This window comes from Prinia subflava, chromosome 1 (genome assembly GCF_021018805.1).
Source record: "Prinia subflava isolate CZ2003 ecotype Zambia chromosome 1, Cam_Psub_1.2, whole genome shotgun sequence".
In the NCBI taxonomy this organism is placed as follows: Eukaryota; Metazoa; Chordata; class Aves; order Passeriformes; family Cisticolidae; genus Prinia; species Prinia subflava.
Window position 1 is genome coordinate 83719851 of NC_086247.1, and position 25385 is coordinate 83745235.

The 25385-nt window shown below is 40.7% G+C and overlaps 2 protein-coding genes across 2 annotated transcripts; both read left to right on the top strand.

Annotated features, from left to right (window-relative positions):
* Positions 1-1722: 1722 nt before the first annotated feature.
* On the top strand, positions 1723-9430 carry LOC134552350 (serpin B10-like). Its single transcript, XM_063400947.1, has 8 exons — positions 1723-1813; positions 2919-3096; positions 4077-4190; positions 5790-5924; positions 6299-6416; positions 6787-6929; positions 7509-7664; positions 8512-9430. Exons 2-8 carry the CDS (start codon positions 2929-2931, stop codon positions 8914-8916), a joined length of 1239 nt encoding a protein of 412 aa, XP_063257017.1. The 5' UTR covers positions 1723-1813; positions 2919-2928; the 3' UTR covers positions 8917-9430.
* A 1041-nt stretch (positions 9431-10471) lies between these two features.
* Positions 10472-19454, top strand: LOC134552357 (heterochromatin-associated protein MENT-like). Its single transcript, XM_063400958.1, has 8 exons — positions 10472-11823; positions 13081-13257; positions 13599-13685; positions 14088-14225; positions 14760-14877; positions 15566-15708; positions 16777-16944; positions 17995-19454. The coding sequence occupies exons 2-8, from the start codon at positions 13090-13092 to the stop codon at positions 18406-18408; spliced, it is 1236 nt and encodes a 411-aa protein (XP_063257028.1). The 5' UTR covers positions 10472-11823; positions 13081-13089; the 3' UTR covers positions 18409-19454.
* Positions 19455-25385: the final 5931 nt, after the last annotated feature.

The following is a 25385-nucleotide window of genomic DNA, read 5'->3' on the forward strand; positions in this document are numbered from 1 at the left end:
TTTAGTTACTCAGTAGGTTTTTCTTATTTTTATTTCCTAACTACCAGCCATGCCATTCAAGAGGTGTTCTAAAAAGGTAGCTGTGCAAAAGCACAAACCTCTCATTCAGCCTAACCCAGCATTTCTGTGTAAACAGAACACCTCAGTCACTTCTTGTAAGGCAGCAAGCAGTAGCACAAGTTAGCAAATCAGGTTCACCCCTGCTTTATAACCAGAAAATCCACACTAATTGCTCTAAGGGCTGAAGTCTTTTCAGGGTATCTATCACTCTTCAACAACAGGGCTAAATTTGCAAAGATTACTCAAATCATTTATGCTTTGGAAACCATTTAAGGCCAATGTAAACAGATTACAACTTTCCCAGGAGCAATTAGTTCTGCAGTGAATAACTCTCCTACACTTTGCTGCTCTCTGGAAAACATAACAGATACATCTAATTACAACTCACACTGAAACATGCCCCTTTCGCATAGCTACCATTTCAAAATATCTGAGGGGCAGGAAAACACCATCCAATTAAAGTAATGTGGCTCCTCACAGGTAGGAAAGCAACTTTAGCAAAGCTTTCAATTTCCAAGTTACATCGATGCAGAAATTTCACTATTGTCAAAAGATCCTTTGCAGCTATACCCTCCTATGCCCTGCACTAAATTTTGCAGATATTTCCATGGTTCATTCCTCGTTAGGAGATCTTTCATGCAAACCTCTGCCCTACAACATAAGTCCATGTTAAATGTATGCTCACAGACAGCAGGTCAGGAGAAAGACCTCCAAAGGCAGTTCATGCTGAGGAAACAGAACTTGTGAGTGAGTCCTGCTCAGTGTTGGGGAGGTATCCAATTCCTACTCAGGTTTTCAAGGTATTAACAGTTCAGAGAGAAAAAAATAAATAAAGAGCAAGCTAGGATTTTAAAGGGTGCTTCATTTAGGAGTCAGAGAGGGGATGGACAGATACAGGAAGGAGTAGAGAAGAAGGGGCAGCATGATTGCAAGAAAAATCAGGGAAGGAGATATTTTAGTAGCCCAGGAAAAAAGAAAAAGAGGATTTGACAGAATAGTCATCTCCAGAATGGAAAATAAGGAATAGATCTCTGACATGCTACACGGGTCAAACGGCTTCCAGACTGGGTGATGAAATAGAAATGAAGTCTAATCTAAGACCCACACTAAGTTCAAGTGATGTTGCCCACTGCTATTACAAGCAAGGGTCTGGTGCCTCTCTCTTAACCTTTCCTATCTCACAGTTACAGAGTTTCCCGGCTGTGCAGTCTTAGAATCCTCCAAGATTAACAAAACCCATTTTTTCCAAAACAGAAACCCACCAGGAATGACAAATAGTTTCTCAGAAGGAAGCGGGCAATAGAAAAACTCACACACAAGGAGTCACTTTCTTTTCTTCTGTCTGTCTGTTTCTCAGAGATAAATTCTATGAGGCAAACCATGAAAGAAGTAGGTCAGTGACTACCTTTTTTTAAACTCTCCAAAGCACAAAGGAAAGATTATTCAAAGTTGTGTGGGTTCAAGTTGGTACTAGCCTGTTGCCACAAAAGTGTTTATAGAAATACTTAAGCTGTCACTTTTGTAAAATTCTTGTATGGGATCATTCTTACCATCACTTCACATCCTACTCTGAGGTGATTCAGTTCTTCCACAGGGATGTGGCCTACAGGGCACATTACATTGCAGAGCCATGAGTCATAAGAACCTTTGCAGAACCGGCCAGGCACACTATAAATTCATCCTACCCTTCATGTGAACTGCAGCAACCTTAGAGACACCCAGAGCAGCAGTACTTCTCCCTGCACAAAACAAGGTAATGTGATGGTTTCTAGATACTGTTTATTTCACTTATTCCGGATGATGTTGCTTTGTTGACAAATGCATAGGAAAAAAGGGAGCAGGTATTTGAACTGGAAACTACTTGGGAAATGTAATTAATGCTTGGGAGAGTAATTAAGATTGCACAGGCATAGTCTAGATGATGGAAGTCTTAAAAATATAGAGAAAGAGCAACTTATTGTTCAGAGTTCTATAATTTCTAGAGCTCACTGACTAACGTATATATCATGGCAGACTATGAACTACTGTGTTTTCTTATGTCAGGTAATTTGTTTTTATGCTCTTTAGTTATTAGAATTATCAGGACAGGTTCTGGTTCGAAAGTTATTAGGGTCCTAAATGATCTTTTTTTCTAAGGCCATCCTATACCAACCTATAGCTCCTAGAATAGCTCCTAATTCCTGACTAGAACCCTCAGCTAAACCAGCAAGGCAAATGATTTATAGCCTTTGTGATCTGCTGACTATACAAAGCCTCTACTGCAGAAGAACTGGGAAGCTAGGATCTGGGCTAGAGCTCTAAGACAGGGTTTCAGAACATTTTTAAAGGTCAGAAAGGTAATTCAGGATGCATAGCATGCAGTAGTTGGGGCAGTGCTTGCTCAAGTATAGGAAGGAGTGTTTTGGTTTGACCTAGAGGAATAGTTTGACTGCTCCTGTTACCAGATTATTTGTTCACTACAGAGATAAGCATCAAAAGGCTCTTGAACAAATTGAAGCATAAAATTTGTCATAAGAGACAGTTTCTTGGTGGTCTCTAGCCCAGGCTTTGCTGAGTAATGCTGTCAGCTGTCACTCCAAGATGCTGTAAAGGGCACTACAATAAATTTCCTGGTGAACAAATAAGAAACACAGCTAGAGACTTGTTCATCCCTAAAAATGATAGCTGCTGTCCTCAGTGAAACAGGACATGCTAAATTTTATGTGACTTTATAATAGTTAAGGCTCCTCATGCTTCATCTAGGCAATTTTAGAAAGCCTTTAAATCACAGAAAAGTTCACAGTGAAAAGGAACTTCTAAACAAACAGCAATCTCAGTTAGTGGCTCATTAATAGCATCTTTTCTGTCTTTCTGTGCAGCTTCAGGACAATGGATACATTGAATAAAGCAAACACAAGCTTTGCTCTTGACTTTTTCAAACAGCAATGTCAGGAAGATGGTGACAAGAATATTTTGTTCTCTCCTTGGAGTATTTCATCTGCCTTGGCTACTGTTTATTTGGGAGCCAAAGGCAACACTGCAGATCAGATGGCAAAGGTGGGTCTGGGCTTCTAAAAGTACCTGTCAGAAAGAGTTGATCTCTTTGAGTGATGTCCTCCATGCCAGAAATTTGATGTAACAGAGGAAAGCCATATTATGTGTAGAGTTTTGAGGACTCTCCCCTATAGTTATTTCAAGTTTTACACTTTGTTAAATATAAATCCACATCTACAAGATTAGAAAAAAACTACGTTGAGACTACAACACTTTCTCTGGGGTATGTATTTTACAGGCAGAATGAAATTGTCAAGTCACACTAGTTCAGAGCTCGCAGTGTCATCAGGGGACAGTGAGAAAAGTCCCAGGGCATGGTTACCCAACACCTAATGCAGGTACCTAGCTCCTGTTGTAGGAGGGGAGGCTTGTGAGTTTGCTTCTGCTATGGCAGAAGTTGTGCTAAGGCAGTGATCTAACTTCTGATTTACAGGACAAAAGAGACTCAGTAGGGTAAAAAATGAGTGATCTTCTGTTAGGATGAAGGGAAAACAAAAGAAAAGGCACAGCTCTTCCGAAAAGTGTTTCGAGATTGTTTGCACTCCTTTGCAGCCTGGGTAAGGTGAACAAGCCCAGAGAAAGGGATTTAAGCCATGGAACTGCCTGCACAGTTTTCAGGCTTTCTGACACATAGCAGAGCTCTATTTAGACTTCTCCTTTGGTAGACTCCATCTGGGGGTAATTGGCTCTTTCCAGGTATTAACTGATCATCTCAAGGCATAACTCAAAGCACACAGATTCCTCAACAAAGGCCAGGTACATAAGAGTTCCACCCTGCAGCCCTCAGCTTAGTTTGCACAAGCTATTTTGCACACATGAGCATCGAGACCTAGACAAAGGTTTCACAGTCAGTAAGGACCGGACGTAAGAATAAAATATGAGCTTGACTGTCCCCATTACTAGTCCCCTTGACAACACTGAAAAATTTCAATGAAAGAGCAAATTTTCTATTGTTGCGCTAATTACTGCTTTTCCCACTACAGGTACTTCACTTTAACAAAGCTGAAGGAGCCAGAAATGTCACCACAACCATAAGAATGCACGTCTACTCCAGAACAGAAGAGAGCCTGTCAAACCAGCGTGCATGTTTCCAGAAGGTATCTCATCCAAGCTGGTGATCAAGCTCTGGTCACATCTTTTCCTGCTTGTATTTTCCTTCCTCATTAGCATTTGCTTATATTTGCCTTTCTCAGCTTTAGTGTACAGAATTAATTGGTGCAGCATCCTATGATACCTTCACCTAATTCAACACTTATTACATGCTTCCCCCTTTCACATAGAGTTGCACAATCTAACCGCAAATTTGCAAAATGTAACACTTGATGATCAAAAGATCTCTTGATCTTTTGCTTTTAGCACTGAGGATAGATTTCTTTCTCAAACTATTGCTGTTCAAAAGCTGGCACAGTTCTTACCTCAGGGAGCTAATCCCAAGAAAAGAGCTGCTCTTCCACACATTTGATTGCAGCATCAAGACAACGAAAAACAGAACATTCTCCAGGCTACCCATTCTTGATATGTTTCAGAAATTAGTCTCCATTTCAGTTGAGGAGGTATCATTATAAATTTACATGTTGAGATTTTCCAAAGTAGACCAATTGTCTGCAATAAATCTTAGAGAAATAGGAATAATTTTATTCCTGAGATTTGTCTTTGCCATACTGGCAGGCATCTTGTCCCATCTTATAGGTAATTTAACACAGCAGAACAATACAGAGGAGCAAATGTAATTCCTCTGAGTCAGTAAAGGCTTTTTCCTAGCTGACCATTCCAACATGGTGATATCAAACCCTTCTCCCTGCTCTTTCTCGTCATCCTTATTCTTCAGGGGGGTGAGCTGTTTCCCTGCAATCTGCCCACGAAATCCCAACTGCTGCTAGTTTTGATGAATGGATCTGCATCCCACAGCCAAATCCCATGGTGGGAAGATTTATTTTAGGGGTTATGTCAACATGTCGTTTGCACTGCATGAACAGGAGAGGGATTGTTCCTCATGAGTAACACTTGCCCTAAGTGTAAGAATTACAGAGTGCTATAGGTAGCACTATGGGCAGTGCTATTGGTTCTAACACTCTGGAGATTTAAGGGTCTGTTCGTGCCTCTGACTGATATAATGATGAGATGAATACAGCACAGGTGCAGATTTTTAATTTACTAATTCACAGCTTCTTCCTTGAACTCACTGGAGACTCTGAACCCACATTCATTTAATCCTGTCACTTTAATATAGAGAATTTACTGCAATTACTGAAACATAAAAAACCCCAAACCACAAAATATTAAGAGAGATATTAAGAAATTTTTGGGCAAATCTTCCATGTAACACTTTAGACTTTCATAAATTAAGGGAGTGATAGAGCCAAATCTCATGCATTGTTTAAGAATTACTCTATGACTTTTGTTTTCTGGAAACCTAAAGTTTCACAATATTGACTTATAAACCCTTAAATATTTTACATAGTTCAGGCTCTTAACACTTGCATTCCAAGGTACCCACAGTGTCTATACCACATCTGCAATTTCTAATACTTTAAACTATTCTTTTAATAGCTGTCCAGTTTAGAGCATCTCTTCTGTTGTAATATAGGTAAGAGATCACATGAAGAGAAATACTTTACTTGGATCCGCGTGATGTAAAAACCCAGGATTTTTACACAACAGATGAATAATGTCCTTTTTATTTCTCTTTCTCCAAGACAGAGATTGGCAAAGCAGATAATATCCATAATGGATTTAAAGGACTCAGCTTTGAAATTAACCAACCCACTAAGAAGTACCTACTTAAAAGTGTCAGCCAGTTATATGGAGAAAAATCATTGCCTTTCAGTAAGGTAAGACTTTTATTCAGATTATGCCGTGTCATTTAATCTTCATGATCTACCTATGGCAACAAAAGCCATATACTTTAAATATATTCACTACATTTTCAAATTATGTTATTATCCTTAATATGAACATTTTCTATGATACTTTTGCTTAGACTTTGGACCCTAACTTCTAGTTTTTGGGATGTGTATCTAATCTCAGATACACATTTGGAGACGTAGTTAGATGAAAATGTTTAAATTGAGTGTTTCCACTAAAACATACTTTGTTCCTTTGAGAGAAAACTGTGCATGTGTCCATGTAATTTTTATCTCTGGCTGTAGTTGTACTCATATTGGCAGGCAACAAACCTAATTCAGGTGTCTCTCTTGCACTGCAGGAATACCTATTGTTAGCAAAGAGGTATTACAGTGCAGAGCCACAATCAGTCGACTTTGTGGGAGCAGCAGATGCAATCAGGAGAGAGATCAATTCCAGTGTTGAACAACAGACTGAAGGTAAATTCCAGCTTCTCCTCTCCTCTCTAAATTAAAAAGGAGTAATTTTGGCTTCTCTGTGCCCAAGGGGCCCATGGCAGATAGACAATTCACCTCAGAAAGGTTAATCAGACTTTCCCTAAATTACTCATCTACTGACAAGCTCTTAGTAAAATTAGTGTCCTCCATCTCAGTGTGTGAGGAATATGGCTTATTCTTGTTTGTAAATCAAGATGACCCCAGTAAATGCATATTTTTGAATAATCTCAAGCTAGATGGCTGCTGTTAGCACTTAAAACTTCCCCCATTTATGTCCCCAGAAACTGTGCCAGCACTTAAACTGAAAGAGAGAAACTGCACAGATGTGTGAATGTTCCTCTGTTTTCCCTAGGTAAAATCCAAAATCTGCTGCCCTCTGGATCTGTAGATTCACTCTCCAGGCTAGTTCTGATAAATGCACTCTACTTCAAAGGAAACTGGGCAACAAAGTTTGAAGCTGAAGCTACCAGGCAAAGGCCTTTCAGAATAAACACGGTATGGCAATATACTGTCCTATTTCCTACACTGCAGGTGGAAAAACCTGAAAGATATGGGGGGAGAGGAGGGGGAGCAAGAAATCCTGTCACCCTATAAATCCATGTGGTGAGATAGGTATTTCGTTTAAAGCATTCAGTATATTCAGTATATTTATTTTACCATACTTTCAGCACTAAAACTGCACACACATAGCAGGCCCTGAGTCACAAGCAAATTGTCAGAATTAACTTCAAAAAAGCTTCCATTCGCCAAAGGCAGGGAAAAAAGATGAACAAAACTGTATGGGTTATTTACATTTTCACTTTTAACCATTCAACAAATCAGAGTGGTGTACAGTTTCCTACAATTGGTGTCATCTGAGACAGCTCAGATAGAATGCCATGCCTCCTAGTGCCTTTCCAGTGCCTTGCAGGGATCCTCTGAAGATCCTGTGTTCTGTGTCCTATCCATAAGGATGTCTCAGACACACTGGGCAGCTTGTAGAGTAAATACAATAAACATCCACTGCGATACTTTAACTCAGTCATTTTACTGTTTGGAGTATAAATTTAAAACATTTATTTTGATTTGTTGCAGCATACAACTAAACCAGTGCCCATGATGTACCTGAGGGATAAATTTAACTTAAACTACATAGAATCAGTTCAGGCTGATGTTCTTGAGCTTCCATACGTCAATAATGACCTCAGCATGTTTATCCTGCTACCGAGTGACATCTCCAGCTTACCAAAGGTAAAAAAACTGAGAACATAAATCATGTGGAAAAGTAAGAGTGTCATTATTTACTTATTTTATGCATGTGTGAGGTAAAAGACTTCACACATGCATAAATAGATATGACATGCAGTCATGTAGGAAGGACAGTACTGATCATGTTCAAGGTAAAGCAAATCCCAAATCTGGTCTAGTACTAAGAGCTTGAAGCTCAGACTAGATTTCTTAGTCTTGGAAGCCAGCATATCTGTGGTTACTAAAGTTGATCAGTCCTGGAAACAGGTAACTCAAACCCTGTAAGATTGTCCCTTTTCCAGCTGAACAAAAATGAGGACAGAAAACCAGCCCTGCTGAGATCCACAGTCTGGACCAATTCAGACAGATATGATTTCGTTCTGAAAAAAAAACCCACCAAAAATTGGGCAGCCTTTCTTTTGTTCCAAGTTGTCCAGAACTAATATGTATGGACACTGCCACCTTCTGTAAAAAGCTTGATTCTGCCTTTGGATAACAAATCCTTAGGAAATTTTCATTTTTAAGGTGGTGTGTGTGGAGGGGGAAAAGCTCCTTTCACCAAATTCTAAAATGTGGGGAAGACAGCCCTGGGAACAGAAAAACAACCAGACTATTGTAGCTCTGCTATATTCCCTGACAGTTACTGAGAGCATTTCAAATCTTGCCTTGATATATCATAGAACAACCTTCTCCTTCAGTTAAAAAGATGTCCAAACTGCTGTTTCATTACTGTATTTCTTGTACTCTTACAACCTCTTGAAAAGTTCTCCATTTAAGAGAAGAAATAGCCTTTAGGGCACAGGTTTTTGAACATTTTTTGATTTTCCAATTTTCTTTTTACTTACTGCAGCTAGAAAGAGAATTGACTTTTGAAAATTTGTCTGCATGGACCAAACCAGAACTAATGGAGAAAATGAGCATGGAAGTTTATTTGCCCAGGTTCACGTTAGAAGAAAAATATGACCTCAAATCTACTTTGAGCAGGATGGGGATACAAGATGCCTTCACGGAAGGTCAAGCTGATTTCACAGCAATGTCCAAGACTGGTGATCTGTTTTTGTCACAAGTTTTTCACAAGTGTTACCTGGAAGTCAATGAAGAAGGCACAGAGGCAGCAGCTGCCAGTTCAGCAACACTGGCATCACGAACTCTTGGTGCTACTGTTATCTTTTTGGCAGATCACCCTTTCCTCTTCTTTATCAGGCACAACAAGACCAAGACTATCCTCTTCCTGGGAAGGTTTTCTTCCCCCTAGAAACTCGATTACTAAACAGGTTATTGCAACAATAACAATGAACTAAATACACACCACAAGGAACATCTCAATACCCTGTGCACTTCTTAATTTTCCTGTACTATTAACAAATCTTTCAAAGTTAGAAGAGAGTATTTATGAAAAATAACCTCACATTTATGCCTCTGGCTCATTTTCCTGGCCAAAAAATCCCAAAATGCTAGCACTACATCCTAAGTACCAAACTGTGCAAAGAAGAACATTAGTCTTTTCAGCACCTCCTGAACCAGAAATTCCACAATTCAGAACAGACTGAGTTGAGCTCAACCAGTAATTTTCAAGTTTTGATACTTAAGAAATAATAAATAAATAAATGAAACCACAACAGAAAACTCTCCTTCTTGCACAATGCCGCTGCATCTCCATCGGTTTCAGCTCATGCTGATCCTCAAGCCCGGCTACTCACCCACAGTCAGTTTTTTACCAGCTTTGCAGCCTGGCAAAACTGACTATGAAATAAATCTGCAAAACCGCCTTTGTTCCAGATCCTGGTGTTTCTTTTTGCTCAAAAAGGGGCTAACATACATACTTTCTAATCTCTTTCCCACAGCAATTGCAAATTATTTCACAACACTATAGAACTAGGAAAATAAAACACATGTGCCTCACAACCTTCTCCTTTGTAAACTTCACCCTTACAACACTAATTCCAGCCTAGCACTGTACTGCTCTGGTCTCGTTTTACTTTGACACTTATTCACTGGCTTGAGACAAGATCAAATGGTAGAATCAAGTCTAGTACTAGTACAAGTAATACTAATGTCCTTAAGTGCTTTCTGGAGGATGACTGGGAAACTCTCATGTCATATTTACTCCTGTCACTGCTCCTTCTCCTAAGAGAGTGTTCTGATCAGTCATGCATGTTTGCAGGGAATGCTCCTGACTCTCTGAATTCAGAGCAGAAAGCAAAGGACCAGGTTTCTTAATGGACTTGCACACACCACCAGCATCTTACTACAAACACATCTTCTTGAAACAGTAGGACTCCCTTTTCCTGGTGAAGAAGAGACTGCTGACTGTCCCTGAGTCCTTTCTCTTTTCTATCAAGTGGTCAGCTGCTCCAAGGACCCCCTCTGGCTCTGCTTCCCAAATGGGAAGTAGCATAGGAAAAGTTTTATGAATCATGTGCATTATACTATCCCTATAGAGCCCCTGTCTCAGTCATGAAACAGGACACTGGATCCCTGTGCATTCAGATGCAAGTCTGCCATACCCTTCCTCACCTCATGGAAGAGCAGCAGATCCCCATGGATAAGCCTCTTAAGCACTTCCTGATATGCCTTGGGAATAAAGACAGAAAAGCCACACCTGGAAGGCCAAGAGGGAACAAAACCATGACAACATGGACACAAACTCACTCAGGCCTTTAAAGTCAATGGAAATGTGAGTCATCTTTCCACTCTCCTTCACTATTTTAAGCAAATGTGACACAGTTGATGTCCTTTTGGCAGTGCCATATAATTACTGAGTGGCAGTGGCCACAACACATGAGAAGTGTGTTGTACATTAGGGAATAACCTTTTCTCCAAGTGAACAGCAGTACTGGAAATATTGTGGAATCTTCATCCTTGAAAGGGCTATGGCTAATCTTATCTACTCATGGACCTGCTTCAAGCAGGAGGTTGATCTCTGGATGCCCCTTTCAATTAGTATCTCTTGTCAAAAGCCACTCTGCCCTGACATCTCACTTTCTCATCCTGCATGGCATTCTTGCATCTTGGCTAGCAAAGGCAACTACCTTGCTCACAGTATATATATTTAGGACTTGGGAGTTTGCTGGCTTGGGTTTTCTCACCACCTAACCATTCAGTTGACTTTTCTCATATTCAGGTTTCTGGAGGACTTACTCACCGTACTAAAACTAGCACTTGTTTAATTTCTGGCATTTCTTCACTGTCTTGCCCAACACTGATTTCTGACATTTTTCAGAATTCTTGACCCACTGTATTCCTGTAATCAGGCTTGCAGTAAAATGCTTAGCACACAGTACAATTTCCTTCCTTTCCTGTACCTTCCACTGCCCTCTAGGGTCTTAAGAGTTGTTGACACCATGTTCTTCCATCACTGTCTCTCTTCTGGGACTTCAAAGTGACAGCTCTTGTGTCATATTTACCTCTCTTGTTTCTCTCTGTTTTTGCTTGAGCCCTTCCAGTAGGGTTGTTTCAATTCTTGTCCTCCTTCTTACTGTGCAGTAACTTAGAGTTTTGCAATGTTTGTCTCAAATGATTCCCAGCCATGACTGCAATGAGGTTTCTTCACCAACATAACCAGAGGGGTGTCCATCCCTTACCTGCCTTCATAGCTTTGCCTCTGTCTGTGTTCCTAATGATTTTCAGTCTGAAGCTGGACTTCCAGTGTCGAATTCAATCACTAAGCTTTGTGTTTTATGCTGAGGTACTGAATTTGAAACTCAGGAGTCACAGAGAGGAGAATCAGACTATCAATATCTGCTTAAATCCACAAGCCAAAACCAAGTATTGTGTGACCTTTTTACAAGTCACTTCTTTTAAACAACAGAGAAGTTATCTCCACAACACCAGAAACCTTTGGAATCAGCAACTTGCTTTGCTATCCTGTCAGTAGGCTATTGTGGTACAATAATAGACCTCAGAATTTAATTCCCTTGTCCTTTTGAAATGTCTAAACCTGAAAAGTGACCAGGTCAACAAAAAGCCCAAAATTTCATAAGATCTTTTGGGGACGTGATAGAAAGGAACTTTGGGTAGGTGGGAGCAACCTGGATGCAGATAAAAAGGAAAGGGAGGGGCAAGCAGTTCCTTATGTTCCTTAATTTAAAAATTGCATTGCACACAAACGGAGAACCTGACTGAGGACAAGACCTAAGTCTTCTCTCTCACAGGATTAAAGGTAAATATTTAAATCAATTTAGGTAAATTTTATGATCTTTTAAAAAAGTAATCTGTGCCATGTGTGACTGTATGGATAAATGATAATATACCTGTGTTATAATGCATTATTCTTGCCTTGTGTTTTTCTAAATGTCAACCATTAGAGAAAACAGTTCTGTAAGCCTATGGAAAACTGTTAATTTGGAGCAGAATTATTCACAAGGAGGAAGGTTTTCTTAGGGTAGTGACTGCATTACAAGTAACATCTTCATTTTGATAAAAAAATTCTGTACTTGAGGTGAAGGCACAACACTGCACATTATCAGGCCAGAGACTCAGAGGAGTATTATTCATTAACTGAAAACAGAAATTCCCACCCTGATGCTCTCTTGGTTGTGTTCTTCAAGGAAAGAAAATCACCCTGTGGTACAGACTTGGTCCTGAGAGCATACTGACTGCCAGAAACAGTGTAGTTGTTTGGAAAGCAAACACTTGATACATACCTGCAGACTTCAGAGATCACCTCTCAATTTTTGTTGCTCCATTCCATAGATACAAATATTAATACCACCACCACCACCAGCAATATAAGCATTTCTGGTCTCTTGAGTGGTAAATTACATAAAGCAAAGTTTCTGGGTAGCTATCTTAAAGCCTGGAGCACTTATAACCTCAAGGCATCTGGCAGTTTCTGGGGAAAATAAAATTGCTCAAATATACAGAAGGGGTGGTAGGTACACACAATGAATAAACTGCATAAGTCTAAATGGAAACAACAGCTTCATGAAACTACTCAGAATACATCACTGGCCAGGAAAGGCAAATGAGTCTAAAAATTACACGTAAATCCTTTCACAGTATCAGCTGTCAATTCTATATAGATCCAAAATGTAATAGTGGGAAACTCAAACATGTCGTGAACCAGTGTATTAAAAATGCATATAAATTCCCTTGGGAACATTGCTTTGATAAATCATTAGTTAAGGACAAAAAGGAAAACAAATACAGAGGTTACAAACATGCACATCTTTGAAAACCAAAGGTAGAAAGAATCACAAAGAAAACTACAGCTGTATAAAAGAAAAAACCTAAAAGAAATTGGTGCTCCTAACAGGTGGCAAACAGTATCTGTGTGCAAGATAAACATACAACTATGCTATTAGTTTTAGTGATTTAAATGGATTGTCTTGCACATGCAACTTTTCTCACCAATGGGTACTGGGTACAGAATTTTCAACATTCAAATAGTACAAATCTATCTGTTGCCTCTTTCCAGGTTGTAAAAATGGAAGTGGTCTCCACATCAGTTGGCAAGTTTACTGTTGATCTTTTCAACAAGCTGAATGAGACCAACAAGGGAAAAAACATTTTCTTCTCTCCTTGGAGCATATCAGCTGCTCTGGGTCTGACATACCTGGGAGCAAAAGGAACTACAGCAACTGAGATGGCAGAGGTAGGTTGCTTTTGTACTATTATTGTGGGGAGAACCATTTGGATTTGCGCAAACATATTCCTACTGCTGGAAAAAACCAGCTGTGGAAGGAAATTCTGCCTTGCAGCATGCAGACAGGAGCGGTGTTGCTGGTCTGGGAGGGGGATGGCACTACTCATTGTTATGCCATGGGATTTACTGTCACTACAGCTTAGCATCCCTTTGATTAGTCACCTAAGCAGCAGATAGCACGGTGAGTTATCACAAGGGGAGAAACATGACAACCATTTGATCCCCATTGGACTTGAAGTCTCCTAAGGTCCTTCATGCCTATTTCTTATCTTTGGAAACTCTGCTTGCAGGTCCTTCATTTCACCCTGGGAGCAGGAGCTGAAGCCTCTTCTTCTGTGGCCAGACCTTCTCGAGGGAGACCAAAGAGAAGAAAATTGGTATCTATTAGAACAGAAATTCCATGATAACCTCCAGAATCAAAATGTCCAGATACAGCTTTAGGAGTCCTAGTTATTGTCTGCACCGCTCTTTAAAAGTACAAACCCCAGCCATACTTCACAACAGGTTGAAGTTCAGTTCCTTTCACTCACTCAGACTCTTAGAAGCATGAAAAGATGAGTCAATGGGATAGTCTGGAAGGTTTGTTACATGGCAATTCAGTTAATCCAGTCATGAACAGAACCCTGCAAATTGCACTGATGGTAAACTTGGGAAAATAAAAAGTAAGGAAGAGGAACCCAAATTCCTCTCCTACATACATTGCTTAGCATGCTTTGAAAGCTTCATGCAAAAATTTTTTTTTGTTTGATGAAATGAAAGGTTTTGCTTCTTTTTCCAAGGATCCTGAGAACAAGCAAGCTGCAGATATCCATTCTGGCTTCAAGAAGGTCCTGACTGCCATCAACAAACCTAGAAGTACCTACTCCCTGAAAAGTGCCAACCGCATTTATGTGGAAAAAACCTTCCTGTTATTGCCTGTAAGTTAAATCTCTGAGATGAGTAGAGAAAAGGTGCAAAAATTATTTCTCTTTTTAATTACTTGCCATTAACAGAACAGGTTGGAAGCTGACCTTGAGTACTGCAAATAGGAGCTCTGGACTCCGTTGATAACCTTAACTGGAAAATACCAGTCAGTCTGCTGACAGAATTTAAGGCTGCATTGCCCTTTGACTGTATTGTAGGGATTCCTTTACATGCAATGTGCCCTTAGTATTGGAACCCCCAGTATGTAGAATTGTAAATGAGAAATTAAAACAGGCACATACATAGGATGTGCACAACCTTCCTCACTTCTCCAGATAAATCTTGGAACAAAAGATGTGAAATTTCTGTTCTTTCGTTATTTCTAAATTGTCAACCCACCGTCCAGCAGAAAGCAACAAGTAAGATCCTGCAGTCCCCCGGTCTAAGAATCTATCAAGTACAGGAGCTAACAACTTTCTTTTGGAACTAAAAAATAGTATATTTCTCTAGTACAGAACTTTTTTGCTCACTTTTTTGTTATTTTTCAGACATACATACAGCTCAGTAAGAACTACTACAAAGCAGAGCCACAGAAGGTTAATTTTAAGACAGCACCAGAACAGTCAGGAAAGGAAATCAACACCTGGGTTGAAAAACAAACTGAGGGTAAGCTGGGCTCAACCTCGATACATCTTTGCTCTCCCACCAAGTCAGTCTGCTATTACCTTTGGGCAGGTGCCCTTGCTTCCCCAGGTGCTACTGCAGCAGCCAGGTCATGCCTTCCAAGCTGGATGTGGGCTGGATGCGGGCAGTGAGGACAGAGAAAGAGGCAGCACACTTAAGCAGCTTCAAACACCTGCTCTGGACCTCAGTGAGCTCCCTGAGGAGATTCCCATTGAACTGTGCTCTGCAGCAGCTGCTCCTCAGGCACAGCCATGCTCTGGTGCCGCACCCAGGCACCACTTGGCAGAGCAGAGAGAGAGGAGAGACACCTCTGCCTACCAGCGTGCTCCAGGGCAGGGGGGGATGCCCGCCTTGCTGTACCACCCTGCACTGGGCAGAGAGGCTCCTCCTTCTACCTGGTAACCAGACAGTGAGGCCTTTTGCTTCTAGCTTCTTGCCATGAAGCTGAGACATTTTTGGAGGAAAGAGTAAATCCCTGTCAGTGAGCTAGGAGGACAAACAGCTTTGAAGACTGTAAAGAAATGCACTGATTTATGTCAGGGGAGCATTTTAGGGAGCAGGGCATTGAGACATGGATTTATTACTAAGAAGCTGAACTGAGAGAAAAACTGATCAAAATGTCCTCACTGTGCTATGCTGGAATGAAACCTGACTCTTGCATTTTCAAAAGGCAAAATCAAGAATTTGCTGGGTCCACAAGATGTGACAAATGCCACCAAACTGATCCTGATAAATGCCATTTACTTCAAGGCAGAATGGGAAGTGAAATTTAAGGCAGAAGATACACAGCTGCAACCCTTCCGACTTAGCAAGGTAAGTTCCTCCTGTATCCTTCTTACTGTAAACAACCTGGTCACAACAGCTATTGCTGAAATCTTTCCATTTCATAAGTCTTTTAGTTACCCTGTGGTAACTAGACTCTGTGAAAGCTGGTTGCAGCAAAATCTGTCAGTGCTCAGCTCACTGAAACATTAGGAAGTGCTCAGGTAAATGTTAGCGAGCTCCAGGTAACAGCTACTGTTTCCAAAGTCACCACAGACATTAAAAACCCTTCTGTAAAACAGTGCTAACATTGACTAAATTGTAAAAACATGATTTTGAGAGTCCAGGCTTCATGGACAGGAACTACATGGCATGTCATGGAGGAATACAGTACCAGGCCTCCGTGTTGTGCAAACAGGCTAGGCAAAATCATTCCTGCTCAAACACAGTGCCCTGAACTGGTGCACAGCTGTGTAAGGCTAGAGGCAATGTTAATGGCATGCATCCATCAAGAGATGTTAATAAATTCACAGTTAAAGACAAGAACTCTGTCCAACTTCCACAAAGTGTACCTTCTGCCTTCTGATTAGCACATACACATGGTTTCTTTCCTTGAATGAAGGGATATAGAAATTGATAGATGTTACATACACCTGACAGCATGACTGCGTCCTATCAACTCCTCTCACCATAAGTTCTTTTGCTCTGACACTAGTGTTATTTTTTGCCAAGCAATCAGCTGGTCACCTTTTATCACCAGAGAGAGACCACTGATAAGCTGCACAACACTCATCCTCTTAATCCACAGCTGTTTTTCTGCCAGAGTATTGTAAACCATATCCCACGCCTGCTCCATACCCCTAATCCTTGCAGACATTTCTAACTCTCCCTCCTTCCTCCTTGGGCATGTTTTGGGGAGAAGAGAAAAATATCTCAGTTCAGCCCCCAAAAAAAGCTTTGGGACAGACACCAAGATAAGCAATATTGTCCAGTCAAGAAAAGCTCTGGAAAATGGATGATAAATCACTGTTTTAAAAGCTTCTTATGAAATTTCCTCTCCCTGCACTGCACTGAGACATCATCACCCTTCCATTCAAGGAATGATTTCTTACTTTCTAGAACAAGACCAAGCCTATAAAGATGATGTACATGAGAGAAACATTTCCAGTTCTCATCATGGAAACAATGAATTTCAAAATGATTGAGTTGCCATATGTGAAACATGAACTCAGTATGTTCATCCTCCTTCCTGATGACATCAAAGACAACACTACAGGTCTCGAACAGGTAAGAAAACATGCTGCAACCATTTTGGATGACTGCTCAGTCACTTAAAAAAAGGGCAGGCTGACAATAATATCTCCCTTTCTGAGGACATGCTATCATGCTGTTTGACCTCCTCCACTAGCTGAATTATTTTTTTTTAATACTTATCTAATCCCAAGAAAGTTCTTCCATGCTGAACACCCTTAGTTTGGTAGGAACCTAAGACTGGCAACACTGTGCATAATCAGATGCTCAATTCTTCAACAGCCTCCTTGACTGACACGCAATTTTATGTGATCTGTAAGGGTTAAATCTCCCTTCCTTGCATGTTCAGGAGAGATACCACCACACAAGAAGTCACAGGTTCTTCCTGAGATGACACCTTTTCTCCATGGCCTGGGAGTCTATTTCCATATTGTTCTCACTCTTTTTCCCCCTCTCCCCTCCCACAATTTTTTTGCTCTATGAAAAACTAGGATTCTGGGGAGACTGCATTTGCTACAATAATGAGATCTGCTACTGTAGTCACTATAATTCCAAGATTGTTAAATTTTTGGAGTCTATACCATTCATTGCTTTCCTCCATTTGATCTGAGCTGAACCCTGGTGGCATAGTGCCCAGGACATAGAGTGGCAGTGAAAGACTTTACTGGAAACACTCTGTTTCTGAGCTGTCAAGGAAATAGATGCAATAATATTAGCACCTGTTTTTATAGAACTGGACCAAACCATCTGCCACACAGCAATTTTATTTGTATTAGGACTGAATTAAAAGAGAAGAAAGAACTACTATGGAGGATGGCAGCTGTTGAATGCCCTTCCCATCTCTCTTTTGCAATTAATTTGGAAAGGGCACTGCTCAAAACTTTGCAGCATTAAGACTCAAATATTTGTTGTGTACTTGTCTCTGATCATCAGTAAAACCAATTTCTATTTTATGCTTCCAAGCTAAATGTTAAATTTGCTATTTAAAATGTTTAATTCATTACATTGCCATAAAATTGATTAATTCATAGTTAATTAATTATTTTCCCTGCAAACACCAAATTCCTTCTCTTTCTTAAATGATAGCTGGAAAGAGAACTGACGTATGAGAAGCTGTCTGAATGGACTGAGTCCAAGAAGATGACCGAGACTCTTGTGGATCTGTACCTACCTAAATTCAAAATGGAAGAGAGATATGAACTCAGTGATAATCTGATCAAGATGGGAATGCGCAGTGCCTTCAGCATCAATGCTGATTTCAGTGGCATGACTCAGAAAGATAGGGTGATGATCTCCAAAGTTATTCACAAGTCTTTTGTTGCTGTTGATGAGAAGGGCACTGAGGCAGCTGCTGCTACTGCTGTCATTGTAGAACTAACAAGTGCACATGTTGGCCATGTTCTGAAATTTAGGGTTGACCACCCTTTCTACTTCTTCATCAGACACAACAAGTCCAAGAGCATCCTCTTTTTTGGTAGATTCTGCTCTCCTCTAGAATGAATTATTACTTGTTCTCAGACAGCAACCAAGGTTCACTGTTCAATGGAAAAATGTGAACTGCTAAAATCTCAACCTTAATCCATGTAGCAACCTGTACTGAAAGTGCCTGTTCTTTTCCTTCCACCCAAACTCCTCAAAGAGGGCAGCATCCAGAAACCATCCTGAGCCACCAGAGAACATGCCTCTACTGATTCTTTCTATTGTCCTAATGAGGCAGTCCTAAACAGAAAAGAAAGTGCAGAATTTTGCTCCTTTTTATGAAATCTACTCTTCTGGCTTTGTTGTTTAAAAGCAAGGTGGAGTCATAAAAGCTCTCTGCACACAGGCCATCATCTAGCCCTATGTCAAATGCTGACTTCAAGGGAAATGCAGTTCATTCTCTTGACTCTCACAGAGAGGAAGAAGAATCCCGAAAAGAAAAGAAACAAACTTTAGAAATCTGTATGCTCTCTTTTCCTTACTGGGAAACCTGTATTTGTACTACAATGCTATTTCATAACCTTAATTTCAAATTTCAATGACTGTTGGAAATTAACAAAATTTAATATAAATCCAGCAAAATCTGATGATGACCCTTACCATCCCCCATCTCACCACATGTACACAGGCACATCACATTCATTCTCTCCTGCTCTTTCAACTTCCCTAAAAAGTAAGGCTGTGTGGGAAAATTGTCCAACCCTTAATATTAAATTGCTGACTTCTAATGATGTTGCATTTTTTCTGCATTTTTCTAAATTTTGTAGTTTAAGGTTGCTGAGATTTCCAACCAGCAAAAAGACTAAGAAAACTATTAACAACATGCCTTCTTGGCACCTTATATTGATATGTAATCTAAACCTGTCAGAATTTTCTTCCTCTTTTCAAATTTACTTAGTTATATCTGTTTCCAGTTTAATAACTGCAAAGCTTCCTTGCCACCTCTAATATTGACCAATATTGGATTTGTACCTTATGAGTGCATCTTAGCAATGATATTGATGGTATTGACAGAAACACCAATGAAATTTTGTTTTGATTGATGCTTTACTTATTATTTTACCATGACCTCCATTTAATAAAAGAAATAAACTTGAAGTTGTGTTTGTGTTATTCAAGACACTGAGTTACTTGGTTCTCTTATAGCATCCTGCAATCAGCACAGCTGGCGCATGTTTCCATTCTTGTCACTCTAAATCAACCACCACACCATCCCAATAGACAAAGTTGGGAAACTTTAACACACCGGTGTCATATTTTCACTAGGTTTCAAATAGGGCTCCAAACACTGTTATTCTGCGTGCCATCCCAGGCATTTACAAACAAACCTTTCACAACACTCTAGAAATAAGAAGTCTGACCAGAGGCTATAGCCCAGAACAAGACCTCCCAAACATCCCTTCTGACCATGTTCAAGAGTGAACAAGCAATGTGAAAACAATGGACCTTCCACACATCTCTCTTGCCCATGTACAATAATGAACAAACCATGCTGTACAGGCAGCATCAGCTCCCTCTGGCAGCTTTTCTAGCTTTTCCTTTTTCTGGCAGCTTGGGAGGGCAGCAGTTGTGCTATTCCTGTGGCCATAAGGAATGGCATCAAATTTTGCAGCCACTGTGGTAGTCCAATAATGTGTCAGAGAATATTATATATGGCAACAGGATCTGAATGCAGGAGGGAGGTACTGCAAAAGTATTTACTCTCAACAAAATTACAACTCACTCCATCTCCCCAGAAGGTGTTCTATTTGGAACTATATCTCCCTTCAACAAAGTATATCCACATCTTCTTCCATGTACAAAGTACTGCTTCTAAAATCAGTGTCCTCCCCTGCCTGTAAGCCACAGCTCAGGATTTAGATGTCTGTCCCTCAGTGCAGCCCAGATATGTGCTGTTGACTGGGCTTTACTGAGAAGTTTGTTCTTTAGGTGTGCAAGGACACGCAAGTGAAGGTTGTGAAAAATAAGAAGAGTGAAAACAGAACCTCTGAGGCTCCCTGAGGAGTTACAGCACAGTGACTGCCAACTGGTGAGAGGTGCAAAGGCTGGGTTGGGTACCAAGCCACTTCCAGTTTCAGCTTTCCTTGAAGAGTACACATTCCAGTGTAAGACTTGGAATACAAGTGAAAAGTCTGAAAGAGAAGAAAAGGAACCCACCCAGGGAGGTGACCCTCTGTAGAGCTCATGCACTGCAAGCAATACTGGAGCTGCTTCATATGTGCTTCCCTGCATTATTGTCATGGTAAGCAGCATCTGCCTCTCAGGTCAGGCTAACCCTTCCAGAAACAGAGAATTGTCATGGTAGAAGTGGCCATTTGAGATCATCTGGTCCCACCCACTATGCTGGTTGCACAGGGCAATATCCAGTTGGATTTTGAACACCTGTCTCCACCAGTGGAAGATACATAAACTCTCTTGGCAACCCGTGCCAGTGTGTGACCATCCTCATAAGTGACCATCTTCATCCTCTCCTATGTTCAGACTGAATTTCATGTTTTCAGCCTGTGCCCATTGCCTCTTGTCCTCTGTCATGGTTTAACACTGGCCAACATCAGGCACCCACAAAAGTCGCTCACTCACCCTCTCCTGCCACAGCTGGGCAGAGGAGAGAAAAAAATGATAAAGAGCTCATGAATTGAGATAAGGACCAGGAGAAAACACTCCAAGGGCAAAACAGGCTTGGCTTAGAGGTACAAAGTGAATTTATTACAAACCAAATCAGAGGAGTATAATAGGAAATAAAATAAGCCCTTAAAACACCTTTTCTTCCCCCAACCTCCTTCCCATCAACAGTGCAGGGAGACAGGGCATGGGGGTTTCAGTCGGTTCATCACCTGGGGTTTTCTTCTGCTGCTCTGGGAGAGGAGTCCTTCCCCTGGTACACTGTGGGGTCGCTCCTAGGAGAGACAGTTCTGTGTGAACTTCTGCAGCATGGTCCAATCTCATAAGCAGCAGCCCTCCCAAAACTGCTGCAGTGTGGGTCACTCTTCCATGGGGTGCAGCTCTCCAAGAAAAGGCTGCTCCAGCCTGGCAGCAGGGCCTCCTCTCTCCACTGGGTCTCCCACTGGATCACAGCCTCCTCCAGGCATCCACCTGCTCTGGCATGGGCACCTCTCCACGGGCTGTGGGTGGATCTCTGCATCCCTGTGGATCCCCAGGGGCCGTGGGTGGATCTCTGCATCCCCCGTGGATCCCTACAGGTGCAGGGGCACAGCTGCCTCACCAGGGTCTCACCATGGCCTGCAGACGAATCTCAGCTCCAGCACCTGGAGCACTTCCTGCCCCTCCTTCTGCACCAACCTTGGTGTCTCCATGTGGTTTCCCTCACATGTTCTCACCTCCTCCTCTTCTCTGGTTAGAAAAAAAACTGTGTACACTTTGTTTTGATTTTCTTCTCACATATGTTATCACTGAGGTGTTATCAACCTCTCTAAATGCCCCAGATCTGGCGAGCAGCACATCCATCTTCAGAGCCATCAGGGATTGGCTCTGCTGGACATGGTGGAAGCTTCTGACAGCTTCTCACAGAAGCCACCTCTGTGGCCCCCTGCTAGCAAAAACTAGACTGGTTCTTCACGGGAACCTCTGAGAAGAGCCTGGTTCCTTCTTTGTTACATCCCATAAGACATTAGTCAAGTAACAGGTGCAACGTGACTGCATTTCCAAATAACTGTTTTCAAGAAGCCTTGGGTTTGTTCTGTATCATCAAAATTTGCAACTTCAGGTCCATGAACTCCTCCTTAAAAAGTCACAGTAACTTTGAAAACTAAAGAAAGAAGTACTTACTGGAAACTGATAAACAAGCCTTGACACAAACACGTTGTGAGCATGGACTGCTTGTCACTTAGTGATTCCATGCTTGTCAGAAAGCAGCATAGTAACATCCTACAATGAAAGATGGGAGTTTTGTGTTCCAGTATCAATCTCAGATACATAAAATAATGCCTGGCACCTCTGTGGTAGATGGACTTCATGAAAAGCAGAAATGGTAGACATAGGTTATATTAATAAAGTCAAGAAAATTTACAGTGTTAGCGCACTGTTAGTATTCAAGACAAGGACCCACTGCTTTCTAACTGCAATGCAAACACATCCATGTTTTAAAGGTTTTCTTTGCCCACCCGAAACAGGCATAAGAACCCCTCTTTTCATGTGTCATTTATAGTCCTGTCTTTAGTTACATTGAAACAGATGTGTCTCAATATTATTGAGACAATAATATTGTCTCAATATCTCAGTATTGGTCTCAATTTCTTCCTAGGGAACATGGCTGAATAGGATTTTTTGCAGAGTAGAAATCCATAATTTGACTTAGTCTAACACTGATTTTAAATTCTGCTTCTTATCACTAGCAATAACTACGAGAATTCAACAAATGTCCAAAAGGCCTCAGAATGGATCATTTACAAAGTACAGGTATAGCACTATGGTAATCAGTCAGGCAGGAAGATACATACTCCCTGCTGAGCCAGATAGGAATGAAAGATGGCTTCAAAAAAGACCAAATTTCTTCATCAGTATGCCAGAGGAAAATTACTGTTTTTATCAAAAACCTTTTAATGACCATTTGTCAAAGGTCAATCCACTTGAAGTCAATAGGCCAGGTGTTGTGATGCAGTGAAACCTTGTTTTTACCATTCTGTCTGCATCAGTTCACTATTTTTTCTCACTGTTTACATCTGGCACTGCAAAACCAAGAGCACTTCCTTGGCTAATGTGTTTCTTTCTGTAACTCCAATGTCTCTTTCCAAACAGGATCTTGCAGCAGCTGGTTTATACCACAAAGAGTGTCTACACAGTTTGGGAGCCCTTTCTTCACTTTCCTGTGTTTTTGGCCAATCTTTGTAGCTTGTAGTACCACTAACTGCTTGGGGTTTTGTTTTTTTTTCTATGAATTTATCTAGAAAACAATCAACAGCAGATTAAGATACACAGCAGAAACATTTCTTTATCTCATAAGTAAATATAACAATGCCTGTTACATTTCTGAAGCAAGAAAATAAGATGAAAATTCAAGGCACAAAAACTGCACTTAAAACCCAAAAGGTATGAAGAAAGTGAGGCACGTCTCTCTTGAAACCTTGCATGGCATATGCAGCAGTCAGATTTTAAATGTGTAGAAGCACTAAAATATAATCCTGGTTCAAAACACAAATTTCATACTTATGCTTTTTCCACATAGGTTGACAGCATGCAGCAATTTGTTTACTCTGCATGTGCCATACTGGTGGGCAGGGGCATTCTTTACTAAGGTTGGATGCAGCAGAAAAGACAGATAATAATCGCAAATGAAATTTATCAACACAATTTAATCTGAGTTACACACATTAGGATCAGAATTACACCAGTTTAAAGTAAAACATTTATGTACATCTTACATTACACCTTTGCTGATAACCAGTTTTACACATTCTCCTGTTTCTGCTCCCTACTCTTATATGACAGTTTCTGTAAAAGAAATCATTACAAGCAGCATTTCCAAGCAGCTTTTCAGCTTTTGGTGGATGATTCAAACTCTCTAAATCCATCAGAGAGGGATAATAAGCTCAGTACAATGCAGGGCCTGTAGGTATTGAAAGCACCTTCACTGACTTTGCTAGGAGCAGAAGTCTTTCAAAACAGCATCCACCAGTTCAAACGAGCCCAGCATTCAGTTTTATTTCATCACTTATTTTAGTGACTGTGTAAAAACCTTCTGAACTTCCTTTGTGATCAGTTTTCTTAAAAAAATAACAAAAATGCAAAATATCCTTGTAGGAAATAAGGGCTTTATGTGACCTGAGGTTTACAAGTATTTAGATGCACCCCCTCGAATTTAACCATAGGATCAATGAGATTAACAGTCTATTTCAATATTCCCTTTTAGCCACAGCTTTGAGATCAGTTTCTATTAATTAAAGTTGGTAGAATATAGAGAAAAGGAAGCTGTAAAGTTACTTTACCGTATCTGTTGGCAATGCAGTGTGGTTGAATTATTTTCTGCAATTGCTACTTTTTTGTGAGCCAAACTCCAAGGTTGTGGAGGACACCTGTAGGGAACCAGAACACTGGCCTTCACATTCCAGGACATACACCCACTAACAGTGACCCTGAATTGAGGAGGTCTCTAAGTTCTGAGATCAGGTGATAGAGAGGAGAACTAGGAATAAAGGAGGGAATGTACACATTTAATACCAGAAGAGGATGTAGATAAGAAAAGGGAGGTGCAAATGTTTCTACATTTCCAAAAGTAGTCATTGCCCCACAGACTGCCACAGATCCTGACTGAAGACAGATCTTAACTCCTTTCTCTTTCAGGATTTCAGGTAATTAGATATTTGTTTCAAAATACCTAGCTTTTATTTGAAAGTCTTAAAAATTCATTTAAAATTCTTTGGAACTGAGTGGTTAAACGATGGCACAAAAGCCATTCAGGGAAGGGAGTGCTTATTTTTTACTACAAAGTGTAGCCCTCAGAAAAACTCTGTGCCAAGCCCAGTAGACAGAATGCAAACCAGAGTTGGGCAAAACCTGCAGAGCCTGGGAAGGCAGAAAGTTTCCTGACCTATAGGAAAGGTGCCTTAATCACCAGGGATTATCAACATCTCCAGGAACAGCAGAAGTGATGTGATGTGAAGGACCTAAAAATGCTCAGGTATGAGCTAGGCTGCACAGCATTCACCTCTGAAGCACTTCTGGGAATGTTTCAAGGCTGTTGCAGAGCTCTAGGAAGCTTTAAAAACAGGATGGAGGACCTCAGAGGCTCCAGGCATCTCTGACACTTCATGGGAGCAGCCTGCTTTGAGGGCTGCAGTTCTGATTTAACCAGACAAATTGTGGGTGAAGATGGGTTTAAATGTACAGTTGCTGTTGTTCTAATGCTTAAATATTACTTGATGCCATCTTACATTGATTTTACCAAATGTTTCATTAGTCTTTATGCTGATGGAAATTTCTGAATTTGTCCTAATATATATCAAAGTATTACATGGACCAAAAAGTGCCAACAGGATGCACAG

What these genes read in the sequence shown, in the direction of transcription:
- LOC134552350 (XM_063400947.1), top strand. Translation starts at nt 2,929, where the DNA reads ATGGATACATTGAATAAAGCAAACACAAGCTTTGCTCTTGACTTTTTC. An exon ending in CTGCAGATCAGATGGCAAAG is followed by an intron (nt 3,097 to 4,076) that starts GTGGGTCTGGGC and finishes TTCCCACTACAG; the next exon opens with GTACTTCACTTTAACAAAGC. An exon ending in TGTTGAACAACAGACTGAAG is followed by an intron (nt 6,417 to 6,786) that starts GTAAATTCCAGC and finishes TGTTTTCCCTAG; the next exon opens with GTAAAATCCAAAATCTGCTG.
- LOC134552357 (XM_063400958.1), top strand. Translation starts at nt 13,090, where the DNA reads ATGGAAGTGGTCTCCACATCAGTTGGCAAGTTTACTGTTGATCTTTTC. An exon ending in GGTTGAAAAACAAACTGAGG is followed by an intron (nt 14,878 to 15,565) that starts GTAAGCTGGGCT and finishes CATTTTCAAAAG; the next exon opens with GCAAAATCAAGAATTTGCTG. An exon ending in AACCCTTCCGACTTAGCAAG is followed by an intron (nt 15,709 to 16,776) that starts GTAAGTTCCTCC and finishes CTTACTTTCTAG; the next exon opens with AACAAGACCAAGCCTATAAA.